At 23.0% G+C, this 20685-nt stretch overlaps 1 protein-coding gene across 1 annotated transcript; it reads left to right on the forward strand.

Annotated features, from left to right (window-relative positions):
• Positions 1-1027: 1027 nt before the first annotated feature.
• Bm2758 (Uncharacterized protein) lies at positions 1028-2462 on the forward strand (the record flags this gene model as incomplete). The annotated part of the gene is made up of 2 exons (XM_043075877.1): positions 1028-1203; positions 2279-2462. The coding sequence occupies 2 exons, from the start codon at positions 1028-1030 to the stop codon at positions 2460-2462; spliced, it is 360 nt and encodes a 119-aa protein (XP_042931811.1).
• Between the last annotated feature and the right edge of the window lie 18223 nt (positions 2463-20685).

Below are 20685 nucleotides of genomic sequence, written 5' to 3' on the forward strand. Positions count from 1 at the left end.
TCCTTATCTTTTAAAATAACTTTTACTTTAGATTAAACAGACTGAACGAATAGCATTAAAATACCTGTTATATGATTTAATTTTTATTAATTTTTAACAGTTTTCATTTTCTCCATTTCCTCATTGAAGTTACAAAAAGAAAACAGTAAAAAACGTCATTAATGGAAGAAATTAAAAGGCGGAAATATTTAAAAAAAAAATTTCATCTATGTTTGAATTTCTACCTCGCAAAAAAAAAAAAAAAAAAATAATAGTCGTTGAATTGATGAAATCTGAAAAAATTTATACTGAAATTTGTCGAAAAGCAGCATTTATTTCATTTTTTATTAAATATTTAAATTAGAAACTGCATATTTCTGCGAGAAATATTGCAATGAATGAAATATTTTAAAAAATTTTAAAGTTAGCCAATTTTTGAAATTTAATCAATTTAACCATTATCACCAAAATTTGCTTAAATTAACATTTTGAACTGATAACTGAAATGAGAATGAATGTAGTTCAGATGTTGTGCAGCTATAAAGAGAATGAGATATTAAAAAAAAAAATCGAAATTAAGCAAAAAAAAAATTTTATAAAGAGACAACTTAATCCCTTTATTTCTCGTATTTGAATATCATTTTCAAAATTTAACATCGTTTGAATTATTATTAAATAATAAATTTGAATGTCATACACTAAAGTACCATAAATACTAATCCATTTAGGATCAATTTTTTTTCGAGAAATTATTGATAATTGTTGTAAAGTATTATTACCTTAGGTGTCCTAAAAAAATTTAATCCTAGAAATGATAAAATTTCCGAACTGAAATTAAAAAACTGCAAAGAAATTAGAAATCATCATACTTATAATTTTAATCATTTAGTTTATTCTGAATTATGTTGCTATTCTTAATGTTGATTAATTTTTTTTTTAAATATATTTTTCATTATTTATTGAAAATATTTCATTACCTATAAAAGGAAATGGATAGATACTGAAATTGAAATTTAAATTGCAATTAAAATGATGTAATTATATTTCAATGCTTTCAGAGAAAACAAAATTTGTGCCATCACCAATGGAAATGCAAAATTTAATAAAACCTGAAATGAAACAAATCATCAAACATAATTGTGATGAGATAACCTCAGCTTTAATACCTCAATATTTCGATCCACCGATTGAGCAACCACAACGAGCCGAAATTGCTTTCTACAGGTGTCAAACTGATCAAGTCCCTGCCTATTAATCAATCAATCATCAATCAATCAATCAATCAATTGCTTTTCTTTATCATATTTATCATTTGTATATTGGTCTTAAAATAGATGAAATATTTTCCTGTTTTCACCCATCCGGTATCATCAATCAAAAAAAAAGAAAAAAAAGAGAACCGATAAACATTTTCATTGCTTTTTATAAAAAATTCAAAAAATTTCAAAATTATTCGAAAATTTAAAATTCTTTTTTATTTCAGTCAGCAATAGTTTTGATAAATATCTTTTAAACATTTACATCTCTCATTAAATATAAGTTTTGAAAATTTTCAAAAGCACAAATTTGAAGGAATGAAATGATAAATTTATGCTCAATTCGTATTTTCAGAATTTTTTTGAAAATCGTTCAACAAAAAAAAAAAAAAAAAAAAATTCAACACAACTTTTATTACTAAAATATTAATTTTAATATTTTCTGATGATTTTTATCACATTTTTTAAAATATATTTAAATAACTAAATCAAAATCAATGAGTTTACATTATTTATTGATTTGAGGATTAATTCAATTTTGACTGTAATAAAATTGTTTTGCCAGTGGCTATTTTAAGGAAAAAGTAAGAGAAACAGTAAAAAATTTAACATTTAAAAAGTAAGAAAATTTTGAAAAATTAAATAAAAAATTTTATTCAATACTTTAAACATGTAATTTACAATTATTTTAATGATTTTCACTCACTAAAACTATCCTCATATGTGAAAATTATTGTTTGTTTACCTATTTGTCATCAAATTTTCAAAATATTTCAATTTTTCTGGGAATGCTAAATACATTTTTGAATCAATATCTTTCAATTTTTTCTTTTTCCTATTTTCTGATTTGGTCTACAATTCGATATCTACAAAATTTGTTTTATTTTTATATGCTTTTTCGTAATTAAAATAATGGTAATTGTTAGTATTTGCTATTCATCATATTAATTAACAATTTCTGGCACTAATGAATAGATTTAATAAAATAGATGAAATCTTAAATTAGATAAATTGCTACAAAATTATATAATGAGCAATTTTAGGCCTTTTCAACCGGATCCAATGAATGAGATGATCTTTCCGGAACCGATTCGATATACAGTTTCTTATCGTGATATCAATAACATTATCCGTTTGTGCAAACAGTTATCCGTACAACTCCCAGAAAGCAAACGAGCAAAAATTTTGTATCGCAAACTTACTTTTAACAATGTTCCATCTTATTAATATATAGATAAAAGCAGGTGAACTTTGACCTGCAAAGATGATCAATAAAATAGCTAACCGTTTAATTAATCCTCTTAACTAAAAAAAAAAAAAAAAGTTTTAAAAAGGTTTATTTAATCAAGCATTTTACAATGGAATGAAAATGTAAGATAAAATAATTTCTTTCTATCACTTTTCTCATTTCAATCAAATCTTCATTTGTTTTATAAATAAAAAATTTTCATATAATGAATAAATTTTGCATGCATATTCTAAATATTAAAATAAGTGAAATTAATATTTTTACTGCTCATTGTTAAATTTACCAGCGCAATTGTCCTGCGCATCTGTCCATTTCTTTATTCGAGTAATCGAAATTATCACAAAGACGAACAATGTATGATAGTAATCATCTTGACATGAATTTATTTCAAATTGATCAAACATTTGCCAAAAGTTTCTGGTGTATTCCAGTAATTTTTCATTTATTTAGTGTAGCACTTGTATTACTTCATCCTGAAACACGAATTTTAGCCTGGTAAGCCTAGTAATTTTTAAGAATTTAAGTAGAAAAATTTTTAAAAAATTAAAAAAAGTCACAATCAATGGAATAACAGAATTAACATTTCAAGATTTATTTATTTATTCTTCATTTATAATTTTTCAGTCAACAATAGAAAGGAAAAAAAAATAAGAGCAAAGCGAGAGAAAAAAAGAAAATAAAAATTAAATTAAAATTAAAAGGGAAGAAGAAAAAATTTAATTTATCATTATTAGCATATTACTTTGAAGAAAAAATTCTCTTTGAAAAATAAATTTTATTGTAGGATGTTTTTCCGACGAACATTCATCCTCTCTTTGGCAACAATAATTTTAATCGAACAATTTGTAAATAATATTATAGTGGTTTGTTTGTTTGTTTTTTGCTTCCTATTCTTCTCTCATTTTTGAAATTTTTATTTTTTTTGTTTATTTATTTGTTTTGCTTTGTGAATTATTTTAATTGATCTTGAAGTTGACATATGCGTTCCTTTTCTCTTTTTTTCCGCATTTAAGAATTTATTAGATACTGAAATTCATTTAATATATAGTACAACTATATATATACATATAAGTAAGTTATTCACTTCCTTGTACTGTATCCGTGATACTGTAACATCTGCAATATTCACGGCACCGTGACATCCACGATACCCGTAGTACTGTAGCATCCACAAAACAAGATACTGTAACGAATACAGTATCCGTGATACTTTAACCATTCTAACCCATCAATGGATTTCTTTTTATGGCACATTTAAAAAATTTTAGTAATATTAAAATGTAAAATATTAGGCGAAAATAAATGCAATATATATTAGAAACAATGAAATTAAGCAACTGAATAATAATTATGAGTATATCATAATTAATTATGAGAAATACTTGAAATTAAGAGAATAAATAATTAATTATGAGAATTAAGAAAAAAAAGGCATACATTAATATCTGATATTGATAACTTATTCAAATTTTAAATTAAAATTTTATGTTTCATTGTAAAATTTCTAACGGTATGTGAAAATTTCAGGAGGCCACAAAAAGAAGTGTGACAAAAACTATATTTGGTGTGTTGTTTGATTATGAATAAATTTCATACTGAACGACTGATTTATTGATTTATGAAATTTGATAAGCTTGAAAAAAAATTTGCGTAAAAACAAATTTTTATAATTAAAAAAGAGTGATAAAAAATGACTATTATTGCACGATAATAACAATTTTGAAAATATTTGTTCTTAAATTTTAGAAAAAGATATTGCAATTTTTCTTGAAAATTTTTATCATATTACGATAAAGAAAGCAAAATTGCCTGAAAACATGAAATTTCGACTGTTTTGAAAAATTCCAAAAATAAAGAAAATTTAATTTTAAATACTTTTTCATTAATGCAATTATTTAAAAAACAAAAGTGACTGTTAAATTTTAATTACAAATGTTAATTATTTTGCAAAATGTTTTTACAAATTTCTATTGAAAATGAAGAAAAGCAGAAAATGCTTTTTTTTTTTTTTTTTTTTACTTGTTGTTAAATATTATTTAAAAATTGACAAATGCAAAAATTGATCAACGCTTTTCTGGTTAATAAATATAATAGCCAATTCAGGAAGATTAAACTTTTTGTTCAGGAAAACTTAAAAATAGCCCAATTAAAGGATAAATTTTATCATATCATATTTCTCAGTATTTTTCATCATTCTTCCTATTACTTTAATATAGATTAATTATCACTTCAAACTGATTCATTATTTAATTTTAAATGAACAGTCATTTACAGAAACATCCAATACTCCTACAAATATTCCTATTACGAAGGCACATTCCTTCATTATGTACGTTCATTAATTATTCAAATTAATCAGTAACATTTTAATTTCTTTCATATTTTAAATTTAAATTAAGCAAAAAAATATTAAATAATAAATTTATGGGATTAAATTTAGAATTCGTTAAAAATGACCCAATTAAAGGATAAATATCAGAATGTTGAGAACGAGAATGTAAAAATATTAAAACATACTAATGTCAATAGGTGGCTGAATTAAAATAAATTAACTTTTTTGTCATTTGGAAGTTTCTTCAAGAAATTTTAATCAAATTTTAATATTAAAAGTAAATTTCAATTTTATTTCAAGTTATAAAAATTAAAAATGGAAAAGTTTTAAAAAAGAGAAGGGATGTGAGATAATTTATAATGATAACAAAGTAGTAAAAGTGATAAGGAATTAATTCGAAATAATTTACAAATAAGAGATTACAAGAAAATTTTATAGATCGAATATCGGCGACCCATTGAAAGTGAGTTATTTCTTTTTCCGGAATCAAGTAAGTGTATCCAGTAAACTGTTATCAGTGAAATTGTTTACATTTTAAAATTTTTGAAATTAAATTTTCTCAGTCCATTAATGAATTAAACAGTTTGGGAGACATCAAAAATAAAAAAAAAAAACTTAAAATAAATGGATTAGGAATTTAGAAAGCGGAAGAGATCTGTTCCATTAGTTTTCTTACTTCTATTAAAAAATATGCAAAGTGATTTTTTTAATTTAAATTAATTTCTCAATTAAAAGGAAAATCACAAATTTTAGCATGATTTTTTAGCATTTTAAGTTCAAAATCAGACAAATAATTTATTAAAAAATATAAAATGAAAATTTTATGTTTCAATTCAAATAATTTTTATTATGAAACATAAGATTTTGATATGAAGCAATAAATGAAGTGTATAAATTAAAATAGTACTAAGAAATTTTAGAACATAAATTTCAGCATTTCAAAGACAGAAACAAATCAATTTATCAAGCAAAAAAAATTTGATAATGTGAAAAATAAATTCTAAAAAGTAAATAAGAAAAAATGGATCTAATATCATTCATACTGAAATTTATGACCTGAAAATCATTTTTCTTCATTTCTTCGTTTCTGTTTTTGTTTTTTTTAATATTTCAATTTACATTAAATTCAATTTTATGATAATAATTTCCATTTAAATTATCGATGCAGTAGGTAACCTTAGTGGGATGAAATCCTGATTGCAATTCTGCTATTCGTTATTGCATTAATATTATTTATTACCGGAATGTATATGGTAGACCGAGTGCAACACGGAAAAGATCGTTTATTCCGGAAATATATCAATGAGCGAAAACGTTCTAGTGAAGATATAATCATTAATAAGATAATAATATATTTTAAAAACTAAAAATATCAACTTTTGTGATATTAATTTGCATTAATCAGTCATTCAATTTGAACCAATAAAATTTTATTCAATTTTTAAAACAAAAAATTGAATTTTATTTGAAATTAAAAAAAAAAAAATTATGCAATAGTTTCTTTTTTTTTTTTGCAAATTTGCTAATTAACTGTTAATTGTAATTAAAGTGTCAATATATAACACAGGAGAATTTTAAAAATAACTTATATTTTAATCAGTTATACGTTTCCAGAAAAACGGAAGAGAATGGAATTAGTTCTGAAACACACAAATAGTTCCAATTGCAATGATACTAAAACGGAGCCAATTTCAGAAGTTTATTTTCATTCTTTTTAATTACTCAAAGCTAATTGTTTCACTTTAATGAAATAAAATTTCAATTTAATCGAAATCAGAATACAAATTTTAATACAATATTAAAATACACAAAATAAAATTTCTAGTAAAAAACAAATAAAAATAAACAATCTTTTATTGATTGAAATAATTAAATGCATTTTAGTCATTTGTTGAAAATTCAACTTCACGAGAAAAACATTTGAATAATTCTTCAATTACTGAGCAAAATATTTCCAATCAGTCAATCACAGGACAATCATATGAAACTATAATATAATTTTTTTTTTATTTTAATATGAATAAAATTGACCAGTATGAATAGATGAAATCATATCATATCAGCAATAAATTTATTGTTAAAACAGAATGTATCAAAATTAAAAAAATTATTAATTAGTCATGATTCTAATTTAGTTTTACAATTAAAATTAATTTTTATTTGAAATTTAAACATTGTTTTTTATGAAAAATTTTTGTATATTAAACTAAGAAATAAGTTCTAATAATGTCAAATTTTTTTTTTTTTTTTTAGTTAGGTGTTAAAAACTATTTTAAAATATCAATTCATTAAAAAAATAGATATTTTCAACTTTATTGATTGTTTTATATGCATTTTTTTTTTTTTGGGTGCTGGTCATGTTCGCTTTGGTCGTTTGTTTAAAAAGATAAAAATAAGAAAAATTAGCCAAATAGTGATGAGATTATCGTGATAATATAAAGTTTAGTTCGATCAATATCAAATTTAATTATCATTGCTAATCTAAACATTTTCTAGTAAACTTTACATATTACTCTAATCTTCCATCATATATGTTTGAATGGAAGTAAGAAAAATTAAGAATAAAAAAGAAAATAAAAAAAAAAAAACGAAAACCACAAATTAGATAAATGGTAGTAAAAATTAATCGAACAAAATTATTATCATTTCAAGTAAACAAAACAAAACAAAAAAAAAAAAAAAAAAAACGAAAAATGAATTACTCAATAACTAATTTAGTGATTAGTATCACAAAGGATATGCATTCTAGTATCAAATTATCAACAAATCATGATAACTTAAATGTAAATTTAATAGCTAAAAGATTTTAATAATTAACAAAACTCAATGGCTTGTATTTTGATTAAATAACTAAGGCGAATCTAATCAAATATATGTGTTTATTTCAACAATAATTTATCAACGATTATCATATGATCAAATGAAATTTCAAATTAATCATGAAAGCATTCCATATGTAAAGTAACAAAAAAACAACAATAAGAACGACAAACAACAACAACAAATAACAACAACATACAACGACAACAAACAACAACAAATAACAACAACAACAAACAGCAACAACATGCAACGACAACAAACAACAACAATAACAACAACAAACAACGACAACAAACAACAACAACAACATACAACCAACAAACAACAACAAACAACAACAAATAACAGGCAGCAACAAAAACAATAACAACAACAACAGCAAAGAGCAACAACAGACAACAACGACAACAATAACAACAACAAAGCAATATACATTCTCATATGTCGTACAACTCACTAATCTATGCCTAATCTAATTTCTATTCATTAATTTTGAAAATAGTTTCTTTCATTGTTACAATATTTCGTGTAGTGTCTGTGTGTATGTGTATGTGTGTGTGTGTGTGTGTGTATGTCAGAGTCTGTCTATTGTGTAAGTCTGTAAATCTTTGTCTGTGCATATCTGTTGTATATTGTAAATGAATGGGTTCACATAGTGTTTATTATAAGATTTCTCAATCTATCACTTCTCAATCTCACAAATATTTCAACTCGTCCACAAACATAACATACACACATACACACCTACATACACACACACACACATACACACATACACACAGACACATACACACATATATATAGAATTGAAGTTTCAAAGGGAAGGAAGCCCAAGGCTTAGCATCAACAAGCGTCCGGTGCCATTTCAGCGCTAATATTTTCAATTCTAACAATTTTGATGATTACTTTTTCACTCGTAAGCTGTTATTCCTTTCGGTCTTTTTATTTATTTAAAAAAAAAAAATTTTCAACTTTTCATTATCATTTTTATTATTCTTCTATAATTAGTTAATTAATTAATTAATTAATTAATTGTTTTTTTTTTCTCACTTCATTAAGATTAGAACTATTCTGATAGATTTATTAATAATATATTTCATTCATTCATTCATTTTTTTTCTTTAGATTTGAACAAAATGATTTATTAATTTCATCTTCTGTCTATTATCATTGACATTGTTACATATTTTAATTAATTCATCAAAAAAAAAAAAAAAAAAAATAAAGAGAAGAAAGAAAAGAAAAGAATTAAAATTTATTTTTTATTTTATTCAATTCAATCTATCTTTATCAATGATTATTATTTATTTGAAATAAATTTAATTGTAATTTTAACTGTTTTTTATTTTTATTTAATAATAAGAAATTTCAAAAAAAAAAAAAAAAAAAAGAAAAAAATTAATTTCACTGATATTTTTCTCATCTTTATTATTATTATTATTTTATCAAATATCTTTACTAACTTTAAACAGCTGTTGCTGCTATTTATTTTTCCACTCATTCAGTACGAATCAATATAAAATGTTGTGCAAATTGCACAAACTAAATTATACAATTAAATATTTGACCTTAGAAAGGTCAAATATTTAATTAAGGTATTTAATTTTTCACTTTCAAATTAAAAATTCTTCTCTTTCAAATAAAAAATTTCCGCTACAAATAGCTTTTCCTAAATTCATTTCAAATTCTCTTTCAAATCTTTTTTTTTTTTTTTTTTTTTTTTGCTATTAATTCATTTTACATTAAAAACTTTTATCACTTTCAGTTAGATGTGAAAATTAAATTAGTGAAAAAAAAAAAAACTTAATTGTGCTATTGACAACTAAAAAAAAAATAAATAGTAAAATAAATTGTGTGGTAAGTTATTGAAATGTTTTGAATAAATTATAAAGAATTACTCATAGAAATAATATATTTTTGTTCTAAATAAATTGACAAATTGATTTCCTAAATTAATTTTATAATTCAAATCATTTCATTTCAACTTAAATACATCCAAAAAATGCTAATTAAATTATTTTAATCAAGAAAAAAAAAGAAAAAAACGCCAAAAATATATGTAAAATGTAAATTTCTATGATATAACAATAAACTTTTTAACTGATCGAAATAGCTCAAATTTAAACTCTTTAATTAAAATCAGATCGAATCAAATTAGACTTTTTGACTTATCAGATCAAATCAAATTCAAATTTTTTTTTGTTGTCTTATCAAAGTCAAATTGAATCAAATTTTCTACCACCACTATTAATTTTATAAATTTTTATTAGTAAAACAATTTTAGCAAAAACTTTCTGTCATTTTTTTTTTTTTTTTTGCTTTTTAATTCTAAATATTTTTATTTTTTTATTGCAATAAATTTATATAAGAATGTTAGTTGTGTAATTATTTGATGAATATAACTTCTTAATTGCTGGACAAATGCGCTCTGTTTGCTCAAATCTTCAACAAACGCCAAATCAGTTTTGTTAATTTACTCAATTAACTAATATTCTTAAAGCAAATTATTTGCTAGAGATTCATCGAACGAATTGATATATGAATATTTAATTAAATTAGTATTTTATTTAAATCAATCATCTCTTTCTTTCTTTCTCTCCCTCTCTCCCTCTCCCTCTCTCTCTCTCACTCCGTTTGTTTCTCAGAAATCCACTCATCCATCTATTTAACAGTTTTTAATACTAAAATTGCCATTACTATATTAAAATTGTGAAATATTTAAATACTAAAATATTTGATTTTTTGTTATAACGCACATACTGAAATATTAAAATTTTTTCTTTTTTTTTTATAACGCATTACACGCATATTTTATCTTCAAATTGATATTTTTCATATGGTATCATAATTATTCATCATTATTATCACGATTATTCTTCATATATTATCACGATTATTCTTCATATGATATCATGATTATTCATCATTATTATCATGATTATTCTTCACATATTATCACGATTATTCTTCATATATTATCACGATTATTCTTCATATGATATCATGATTATTCATCATTATTATCATGATTATTCTTCACATATTATCACGATTATTCTTCATATATTATCACGATTATTCTTCATATGATACATAATTATTCATCATTATTATCCTGATTATTCTTCACATATTATTACGATTATTCTTCATATATTATCACGATTATTCTTCATATGATATCATGATTATTCTTCATATATTATCACGATTATTCTTCACATGATATCATGATTATTCATCATCATTATCATGATTATTCTTCATATGATATCATGATTATTCTTCATGATTATATTGTCACGATTAATTTCTACGTTTTATCACTACTTTTCATATTTGATCGCAGTTGTTATGATTACTTTTCATATGTATTGATAATTTTCATATGATATCATGATTATTCTTCATATATTATCACAATTAATTTTCACGATTTTTTTTTCATTCTTTATTGCAGTTGTTATGATTACTTTTTATATGTTATCTCGATTAATTTCTATGTTTTATCACTACTTTTCATATTTGATCACAGTTGTCATGACTGTTTTTCATGTGTTATCACGACTAATCTTGATAATATCACGATTACTTTATATGTTACTACGATTATTTTTCATTCTGTTACTTTATATGTTATCAAGACTAATCTTTATACTAGTTATCACGATTAATTTTCATTTTTTATAGCAATTTTTATCGCAGTTGTCATGATTACTTTTCTAATCATATGTATTGATACTTTTCATATAATATCATGATTATTTTTTTATATATTATCACGATTATTTCTCATGGTTTACCATTACTGTCCATTGTTTATTACAATTGTCACGATTACTATTCATATGTTATCACGATTACTTTATATGTTATCACGATGAATTTTCATACCAGTTATTTTATACGTTATCAGATTAATCTTAATAGTATTACGGTCACTTCATATCTTATCACGACTAATCTTCATACCAGTTATCACAATTAATTTCATACTATTACACCTATTTCATATGTTCATACTATCACGATTACTTGATATGTTACCACGATTAATTTTCATAACTATCACGATTACTTGATATGTTACCACGATTAATTTTCATATTATCACGATTACTTTTCATATGTTACTATGATCAGACCGTTCTTTTTTTTTTTTAGAACTTATGAATTTTTAACTTTTTAAGTTATGAATTTTACTTCAAAGTTTAGAATTTAGTTCGATCTTTTTGATTTCTTCTACTTCTACTTCATAGTGGATGTGTGCTTCCTTGTAGAATTGTCCTGTGCAGTTGCTCTGTTTGTTGTTAAATCTATTCTAACCTAATCTAAAGTGTTTTTCAATTCTTATAATATTGCACCAAGTGTTCTCAACTAAACTCTCACATAACTACCAATCTTTTTTTTTTTTTTTTTTCACAATCGTTAAATTTCTAATTGTAAACTATGATGTTTTATAATAGTTACATGTATTTTTCTAAAGCAAACCACTCAGTCAATCAAATACACCGACATCCGCGGTGTTGTCCTTCATGTCTCATAATATGCTGTCTGTAGAATCCGCGGTGTTATCCTTCATGTCTCATAATATGCTGTCTGTAGAATCCGCGGTGTTGTCCTTCATGTCTCATAATATGCTGTCTGTAGAATCCGCGGTGTTATCCTTCATGTCTCATAATATGCTGTCTGTAGAATCCGCGGTGTAATCCTTCATGTCTCATAATATGCTGTCTGTAGAATCCGCGGTGTTGTCCTTCATATTTCATATATTCCATTTAGAAAATCCGCGGTGTTACCCTTTATGTTGCACAATATTCCACCCGTAGAGTCCGCGGTGTTATCTCCATTCCCATATCATTCCATCCTAAAATCCGCGGTGTTATCCTTCATGTTCTAATAATATTCCATTTGGAGAATCCGCGATGTTACTTTTCCTGTCTCATATCATCCCATCCGTAGAATCCGCGGTGTTCTCCTTCAGATTTCACAATATAATATTCCATTTGGAGAATCCGCGGTGATTTACCCGGTATTTCATGATATGCCATCTACAATAATTTTATTATGTTAATAAGTATTAAAATACAGCATAATACAATACATAGATAATAATGTTGTGAATTAATTATATAACTATCATTAATTAGCTGATACGATTTAACCAGCAATTATCAATCGTTAATAATTCGAAATAACTTATACTAAAAAGATGAAAATACTTACCTTATGTTTTCCAGAGAATATATAGGTCAGACATCAATGAATTTTTTCTTCTTGAAGTAGTACTTTTATTATGTCACAGATATGCTTTTATTGTCGGCATTCTCTTTCATTTTTTATTATTCATTTAAATTCTTTATGTCACGACGAACACAAAAGTTTACGAGCAATTTTGCAGTATTCAAACATTAGGTGTGAATCAGTTTCTGATTTTTATCCACTAATTAATTTTCATTTTCAAATTTCAAATATATGAGCAAAATTTCAGATTTTACTTTATATTTGTTTTATTATTATTATTTATTACTACCCCATTACTAATTATTATTCATTGTTATTATTATTATTTATTATTATACTACTATTATTATTGTTATTAGCACCAATTATTATTATTATTTATTATTATAATTGTTTTTGTTTATTATCACTATCACCAATTATTATTAATATTTTTATTGCTCTTGTCATTATTATTATTCAATTATCAAAAGTTATTATATGATTATTCTATAAATATTACTGTTACTATTAATATTTTATTGTTATTATAACAATATTATTACCATTGTTCATGTTAAATATTCGTTATCTTTCTAGCGCAATTACAACAAACATGATAAATTAAAAGAAAAAAAAAAAGATTTGTTTTTTAAATTATTAATTAAACTATTAAACTATCACCAAAAAAAAAAAAATGCTACCAATTGTTTACAATAATTTTAACATAATTTATCTATATTTTATTTATTTTTTAAAATCATTGATCAAACTAACCTTTATCTCATCAATCGTTGATTATTTTAATTTAAAAATTTGGAGATGAAATGAAGAAAAAAAAAAAAAAAAAAAAAAGAAAATAGCAACAGAAATTGACGATTGACGGATCAGCAACAAAGAAATGAAGGATTAACGTCAAAAAGATTCGAAACGTATGAAATGAAACGTTGATGAATCTTTTACCTTTGGAATACGTAATAAATCACAAAATGCTTTTATTGCATCACTTAATTCACTTGCAACATTATTCTCTTATAAACTTTACTTTAATATACGTAAAATATACGTAAAAAAAAAAAAAAATGAACGTAACTTAGTTCATTTTTATTTTATTAATTTAAAATTATTATTTCAATATTATTATCATCAAATTTAAGAAAAAGAAGAAGAAAAACAAAACAAATACTAACGGAATTAACTTAAAAAAGAAAATTAATAAATTAATCATTAAAAAAGTAAAATATATTAGAAAGTAATTTTTTGCTGATCTTATTTTTATAATAAAATTTTTATCATACTTATCTTTTACAATAAGAAGTTTTTTTTTTTTTTTTCTCTTCTCTCTTTTAAATTTTCTTTTTGAATTTACTAATCTTTTTTAATTATTAATTGTAAAAATTTGATAATTAAATTTATTAATGAAACAAAATTAGTAAAATCGTTGCGATCATATCATTTTTAGTAATTTTCTATGTCATTTTTATGCTAAAATTGCTTCAGTTATTTTTAGCTAAATCATTCATTTCTAAATTGAACTTTTAAATAAATAGATTTGTTATTTAAATAAAATTTGATTGAAGATTCAATTTCTGATTGCATATTTATTTTGTCATCTTTAATGACAAAGAAAAAAAAAAGAAAACGAAAAATGTTAAAATCATTTTTGTCTTTTTTTTTTTTTTTTTTCTTCTTTAACGAGAAAATATTCTGAAATAATTTTTATTTAAGCAAAACAAAAAAAAAAAAAAAAAAGGAAAAAAGAAGAAAGGAAAGAAGGAACTCTTTTCTAAATTATGTACATTACATATGATAAAGAGTCTTTAATCGATTCAAGAATTATTTGTACTCTTTTGCCCTCTGCAATTTATTTAAATAATTTAAATCATATTTTATATTATTTGGAATTCAATAAGATAAATGAAGAAACATAATTTTTTTTTTTCATTTTGTTTGATATCTATTAAATGCTAAATTGATAAATTAACAATCTTTTTCTTTTGATTAAATTTTTAACAACAAATAAAATTATTTAATCAAAAGTTTCATTTTGCTTGCATTTACCAAAAAAAAAAAAACAAACACAATGATAGGAACAATAATTTTGTTTTTAATTTATTTTCTTTTATTATCTAATTCAATAGCCACTATTAAATGCATCAAAATTTTTCAACATTCATAAATGATTGAAATTTAATAAATCAATGATTTATTTGAATTATTAATTGCAATAAAGTATATTTCATAATTTTAAGGGAAAAAAAAAGACCGTTTAAAAAAAGAAAGAACCAGAAAAAAAATCTCTGTACTATTAGGAGATATACTAATATCTTTGTCAACATACTACTACTAATGCATCATCACCATCACTATCTTCATCATTTTCATCGTCACTAACACACCATTATCATCATTATTATTATCATCGCTGTCATCATCATCATCATCCATCATTATCATTATCATCATCATCATTACCGCCTTCACTACCACTATCATCACCACGATCATTATTATCATCACTCTCATCACCACTCATATCATCACCATCATTATCATTGCTGTTATGACCACCACTATCATCATCACTTTCATTACCATCATTTATCATCACTGTCATCACCATCACCATCATCACTGTCATCACAGTCATTATCATCATCATTAGTATTATTATCATCACCGTCATCAACATCATTTAGCATCACTATTATCATCACTGTCATCGCCGTCATTATCATCATCATTACTATTATTATCATCACTGTCATCACCATCATTTAGCATTGCTGCCATCACCATCATTATCATCACTATCATCATTATCATCACTATTACTGCCATTATCATCATCACTGTCATTACCATCATTTATCATCACTGCCATCACAATCATCATCACTGTCATCACCATCATTATCACCATCATCATCATCATCATTATTATTATCATCATTATCCAATCTATTTTCATTATCGATACATCCAATCATCCATCAACAATAATATCTTTTGCTGTCAATCGAAATTTACGAACCAAGCATACACAAAATCTCTGAAACTAGCTAGACTAAACAGCAATAACAGTTAGCATATAGCAGCTGTGTGCATCACCGCAATATTCCAACTATCTCAGTGCAAAATCGACAAATTTTCAACATCACAGGATGAACACTCAATTCAAATATTATGCTGCCTGCAACACTTTTTTTCCATTGATCCAATTTCTTTTTTTTTTAACTTTCAAAAATTTTTACCACTAAATTCTTTCTTCTTCTTTTTTTGGTCTTAATAGCATTTCATTTAAACTTAATGAAAAATTATCAAATCTTATTTTATTAGAAAAAATAAATAAAATGATTGATAATTTTTATCAGGATTTTTTTTTTTTTTTTGATAAGTAAAAAAAAAAGAAAGAAAATGGAAGTGGGATAGAGAGATTATCCTTTATTTTAATCTATTTTTTTTTTTTTGCTAATTGTTCTAATTGTATACAATCAGCAAAAATTTTCGTATATTTGATATCTTTAAAAAAAAAAGATTCAAAAATTAAATTAAATTTTTTAGCTTTGGATTTAGTAGATTTTTTTTTTGATAGAAGAATTGATTGATTGCAGTTTGAAGTTGGTGAAATAATGCTTATCAGTGATATTTGTTAGTTTTGATAAAAATGATGATATTTTCAGGGGTGAGATTAAGGATTCAACCCATTTCACAGTGATAAATTAACAGTGATGATAAGTGTTGCATGAATTTGTTTTACAATGTTTTCAATTAATGATTTCAAAATTTTTAAATTTAATTGAACTTATCAGTGCTTATCAATGTTTGATTTAAATGTTTCTCGAGAAAAAGAAAGAGTGCATCTTTAATTATGACAATTTAACAAAATAAATCATAATAATTGATAAATAAAAGTTTCTGTGCTTTAATTTATAATTTACACCAAATTTTTGCAAATAAATAAATTTAAATGAAATTTGAATGTCATCCTTTAAGAAGTATTCAAAAATTCCATCTCAATTCTTATAACTGTTTTTGAGCATTTGAAACTTATTTTTAACGCTTTTTTTTTTTTTTTGTTTAAATTTTAAGCTTTTAAATTGCTCTGAAGTATGTGAGCTATTGCAATCAAACTAGCTAAACATCATCAGCAACATTAATAATAGCTCCTTCAATTTTGAAAGTTCAATGACGTCAAAGTGACAAATTTTTTTTTAATGAAATTTATTTAATAACAAAATTTTAATTCCACTTAACACATATCAATTATTTACAATCATAATAATTAAATTCCAAGAATAAAGCTTTGGAAAAAAAAGTAAACAAATTAATTAAATAATTAAAGCTTAAAATTTATATTAATCTTTGCAAATAAACTAAACAAACAGTGTGTAATTATGATAAGATTATAATCAAATGTTTAACAGCATAAGCTTAATAAGCACTGAATAAATTTTAATATTTTGAAATTTTTTTTTGGAAGCTTTAAAATTTATTTTTTTTGAGTGACATGAGATTGACAATAAAAAGTTTCACCAAACAATTTCTAATTTTTCCTTGTTGTTTTGTTGTCAAGATTTTATGAGCTTTCAAATTTTTGACTTATAAAAGGATCTTTTATGATATTTGATACTTGATTGAAGTTAAAAAAACGAATTAAACTATTTAATTTTTTTCAACTATCAATTAACCATTTGCTTTTTTTTTAAAAAAAAAAATCACTAACAGATAAAATATGAATGCTTTGTTAGAATAATAAATTTGTTTACAATGTAAAAGCATCATTTTTGCTAATCATTTTGCGCTTTCACTTTCTCACTTTAATTAATCGAACAATTTATTATCTTTTTTCTTTCTTTCTTCTTAATGAAATTTCAATAAAATTCTATAAATTCATTAATTTTTTTTCTTAAAATTTCATTTTTTAACAAGTTTAACCTGTAATAATTCCAATTTTTGCGCATTTCAAAGTTTCTAACAAATTAAATCTCTAATTTATGCTAAATTTGAACATATTTCGATGGGTGTAATTTAAGCAGCGTAGCTAAATTTTAAAACAAAAATACATGCAAACAAAAAATTCTATTAATTATCCTTTAAAAATATTCTATTAGCTTTTAAAGCGTTTTTGAAAAATTTTCCAAAAAAGCATTGTTTAAATTTTGATAGATTTACTATTAATTTATGATCTTGTGAATTCATAGATAATTAATATTTACGATTAATTAAAAAACTGATTTACTAATAAATACATTTTGCCAAATATAATTTTATCACTGTACTTTTTTTTTTTCTACAATCATAATAACTTTAAATAAACATACTAGGCGCTAATAATTTGGAATATAAGAAAAGTAATTACTTTAAAATTAATCTATTAAAAAAAGGAATAAAAAAAATTTACAAATAAAATTTTTCATCATTAATAAAATAGCAATAAAATAGCTTCAAAATAATATTTGTAAAATTAGCTATAAATATGTTTTAATTAATTAAAAATTATTATAATTGATTTATAAATTTTATATTATAAAATTTCACCCATATATTTTACCAAAATTTTTTCATTAATTTTTTTTCAAATTTGCTTAATTCACTAAAACATAAGCAATGCTAAGTGATAGGTTAATTTTTTTTTTTTTTTTTTCTTTTGCAAATCACATGCCGACAAAATCAGTTGATCGATGATGGAAAAATTTTTCAGCAAATTTCATTTCCGCCTCTCACACATCCTTTCCATTCCTAATTGTTCACATTTTTTCTCACCTCTTAATAAAATGTTATTTTTTTTTATCTTTATGATGACAAAAATTTGACTCATTAAGAAATTGTCACCAAGACGGAATATTTTTCCTTCTTTGACAAATTAGCGGAAATTATTGGAGAGCAAAAGAAATAAAAAAAAAAAAAAGTGCATTGATGTCGAAGTTTAGTGTTAAATAAACTGATTTTAACAACGTATTTGAAATATGATAAAATTCAAAATTGAAACCAAAAATTAATTCAATGAGATGCAAATTATTCTAGAAGGAAAGTAAGTAAATTTGCGCCTAAATTTGGTGACAATTGTGTGATTGCACGGCTAATTGATCGATTTGTTGTGTGTCAATTAACATGCAATTGTGTCATTTGTTGTAATCTTAACATTTTGCGCAATTTTAATCTCTAATGATGTTTGAATTGTGAAATTGTAATTTATGCAACTTATTTTTTATAATGAATTGAAATTATTATTTTTTGAATAAATGAATGACTAAAATTCAAATTTCTAATTGTTGATAAATCGCAAAAATATCAGTACTTTGTGGTAAATTCAAAAAATTAAATTACTGCAATTTTGCATTCGATTATTTAATTTTTTATTGAAAATGCTTGGATAATTTATAAAAGACATTTAAGGGTGAAAATGAAAGAGAGAACGTGATTTACGTGATTTTGATCAGAAAAACTGGAAAAGAAGCGTTCCTGAATTAAAGTAAGTTGCATTATTTATATACGTTAAAGTTTAATTAATATATTTAAATTTAAGTATTACTACTACTACGATGAAATTTTTATATTGCAGTAATTTGCTGATATTGAAATTTCTTTTTATTTCAAAATTGATCTGTTATTTTTGAAAAATTTCGTTTTATAATTTTATCAATGAATTTCAGATATTTTATGATGAATTTTTTGCATATTTTTGAAATTAAAATTTATTGATTGAATATATTATCAAATAATCTATAAGTTATGCGACAGTTTTAAGGTTATCATTGATCAGTTCAATTTTATTTATTAGCAACCATTTCTTTCTATGTCTAAAATCAAATTGGAATTTTGCAAATAATTTTTAAATTTAAATTTAGCAAATTTCAAGGTTTGATTTTGCTATTAAATATTGTTGATATCAATTTTAGTAATTTTATAAAGTGTATGATTATTACAATGAGCATTTAATAGCATTAAATTTATAATTCTTGACTTTATGAAAATGATAATTCAGGTTAAAAAGATATTATGATTTTATGATCACAGAAATTGATAATTTGACTGATTGTTTTGATTTCATTTTAAGTTAAATGCATAAAAATTATCCCATTAAATTCGAAGATATAAATTAAATTTTGAAAAACAATAAAAAATTTCAAAGAATAATTTCTGTAGTAAGTTTTACTATTACTGTAATAGAATGCGTTGAAGATAATTTAAAAAATTCTAATACATTAAAAATAAAACCGAACCAGAAGTATTAATTATTGCAAAATATTACTTTACTGATAAAATAAACTAACCCAAGAATTTTAGAAATTTTTATCACATATACCTATTAGATATTTTGAAATGTTAGTTAATCTTCCATAACTGTGTTTGAAGCGATTCCTCTTAAACAATCACTTTTAAAATTATTTTTTCTTGCTAAAATTTAAAAATTTTGAATTTGAATTTTAATCCGTTTTTCCTCTCTCCCTCATCCTTTTATTACTACATTATCAATAGTAGAAGCTGTGTTTATTTTTTTATTATTTGAAATTTTATCATTTAATCTTCTGTTATCGAAAAATTCCATATTGCTTGTCAAATTTAATTCAATTTATTTTTTGATAGCTTTATTTATCATATTTGATTTAATATTTGTGCTTTTTTTTTTTTACAGATATGTTATTTGATAAAATATTATGCCTAAGAGAGAGTATTTTTATGCTTTTCTATTATTGAAAAAGCTAAAATGTTTTATTATTACATTTTTCAGTTTTGCATATTTAATAATTTTAAACTTTTCATTGTTATAATTAATTTAAAACTTTTGCAATAATTTTTTTTAATTGTTTTAGGTTTAC

Source organism: Brugia malayi, assembly GCF_000002995.4.
Source record: "Brugia malayi strain FR3 genome assembly, contig: Bm_v4_ChrX_scaffold_001, whole genome shotgun sequence".
NCBI classification, from domain to species: Eukaryota; Metazoa; Nematoda; class Chromadorea; order Rhabditida; family Onchocercidae; genus Brugia; species Brugia malayi.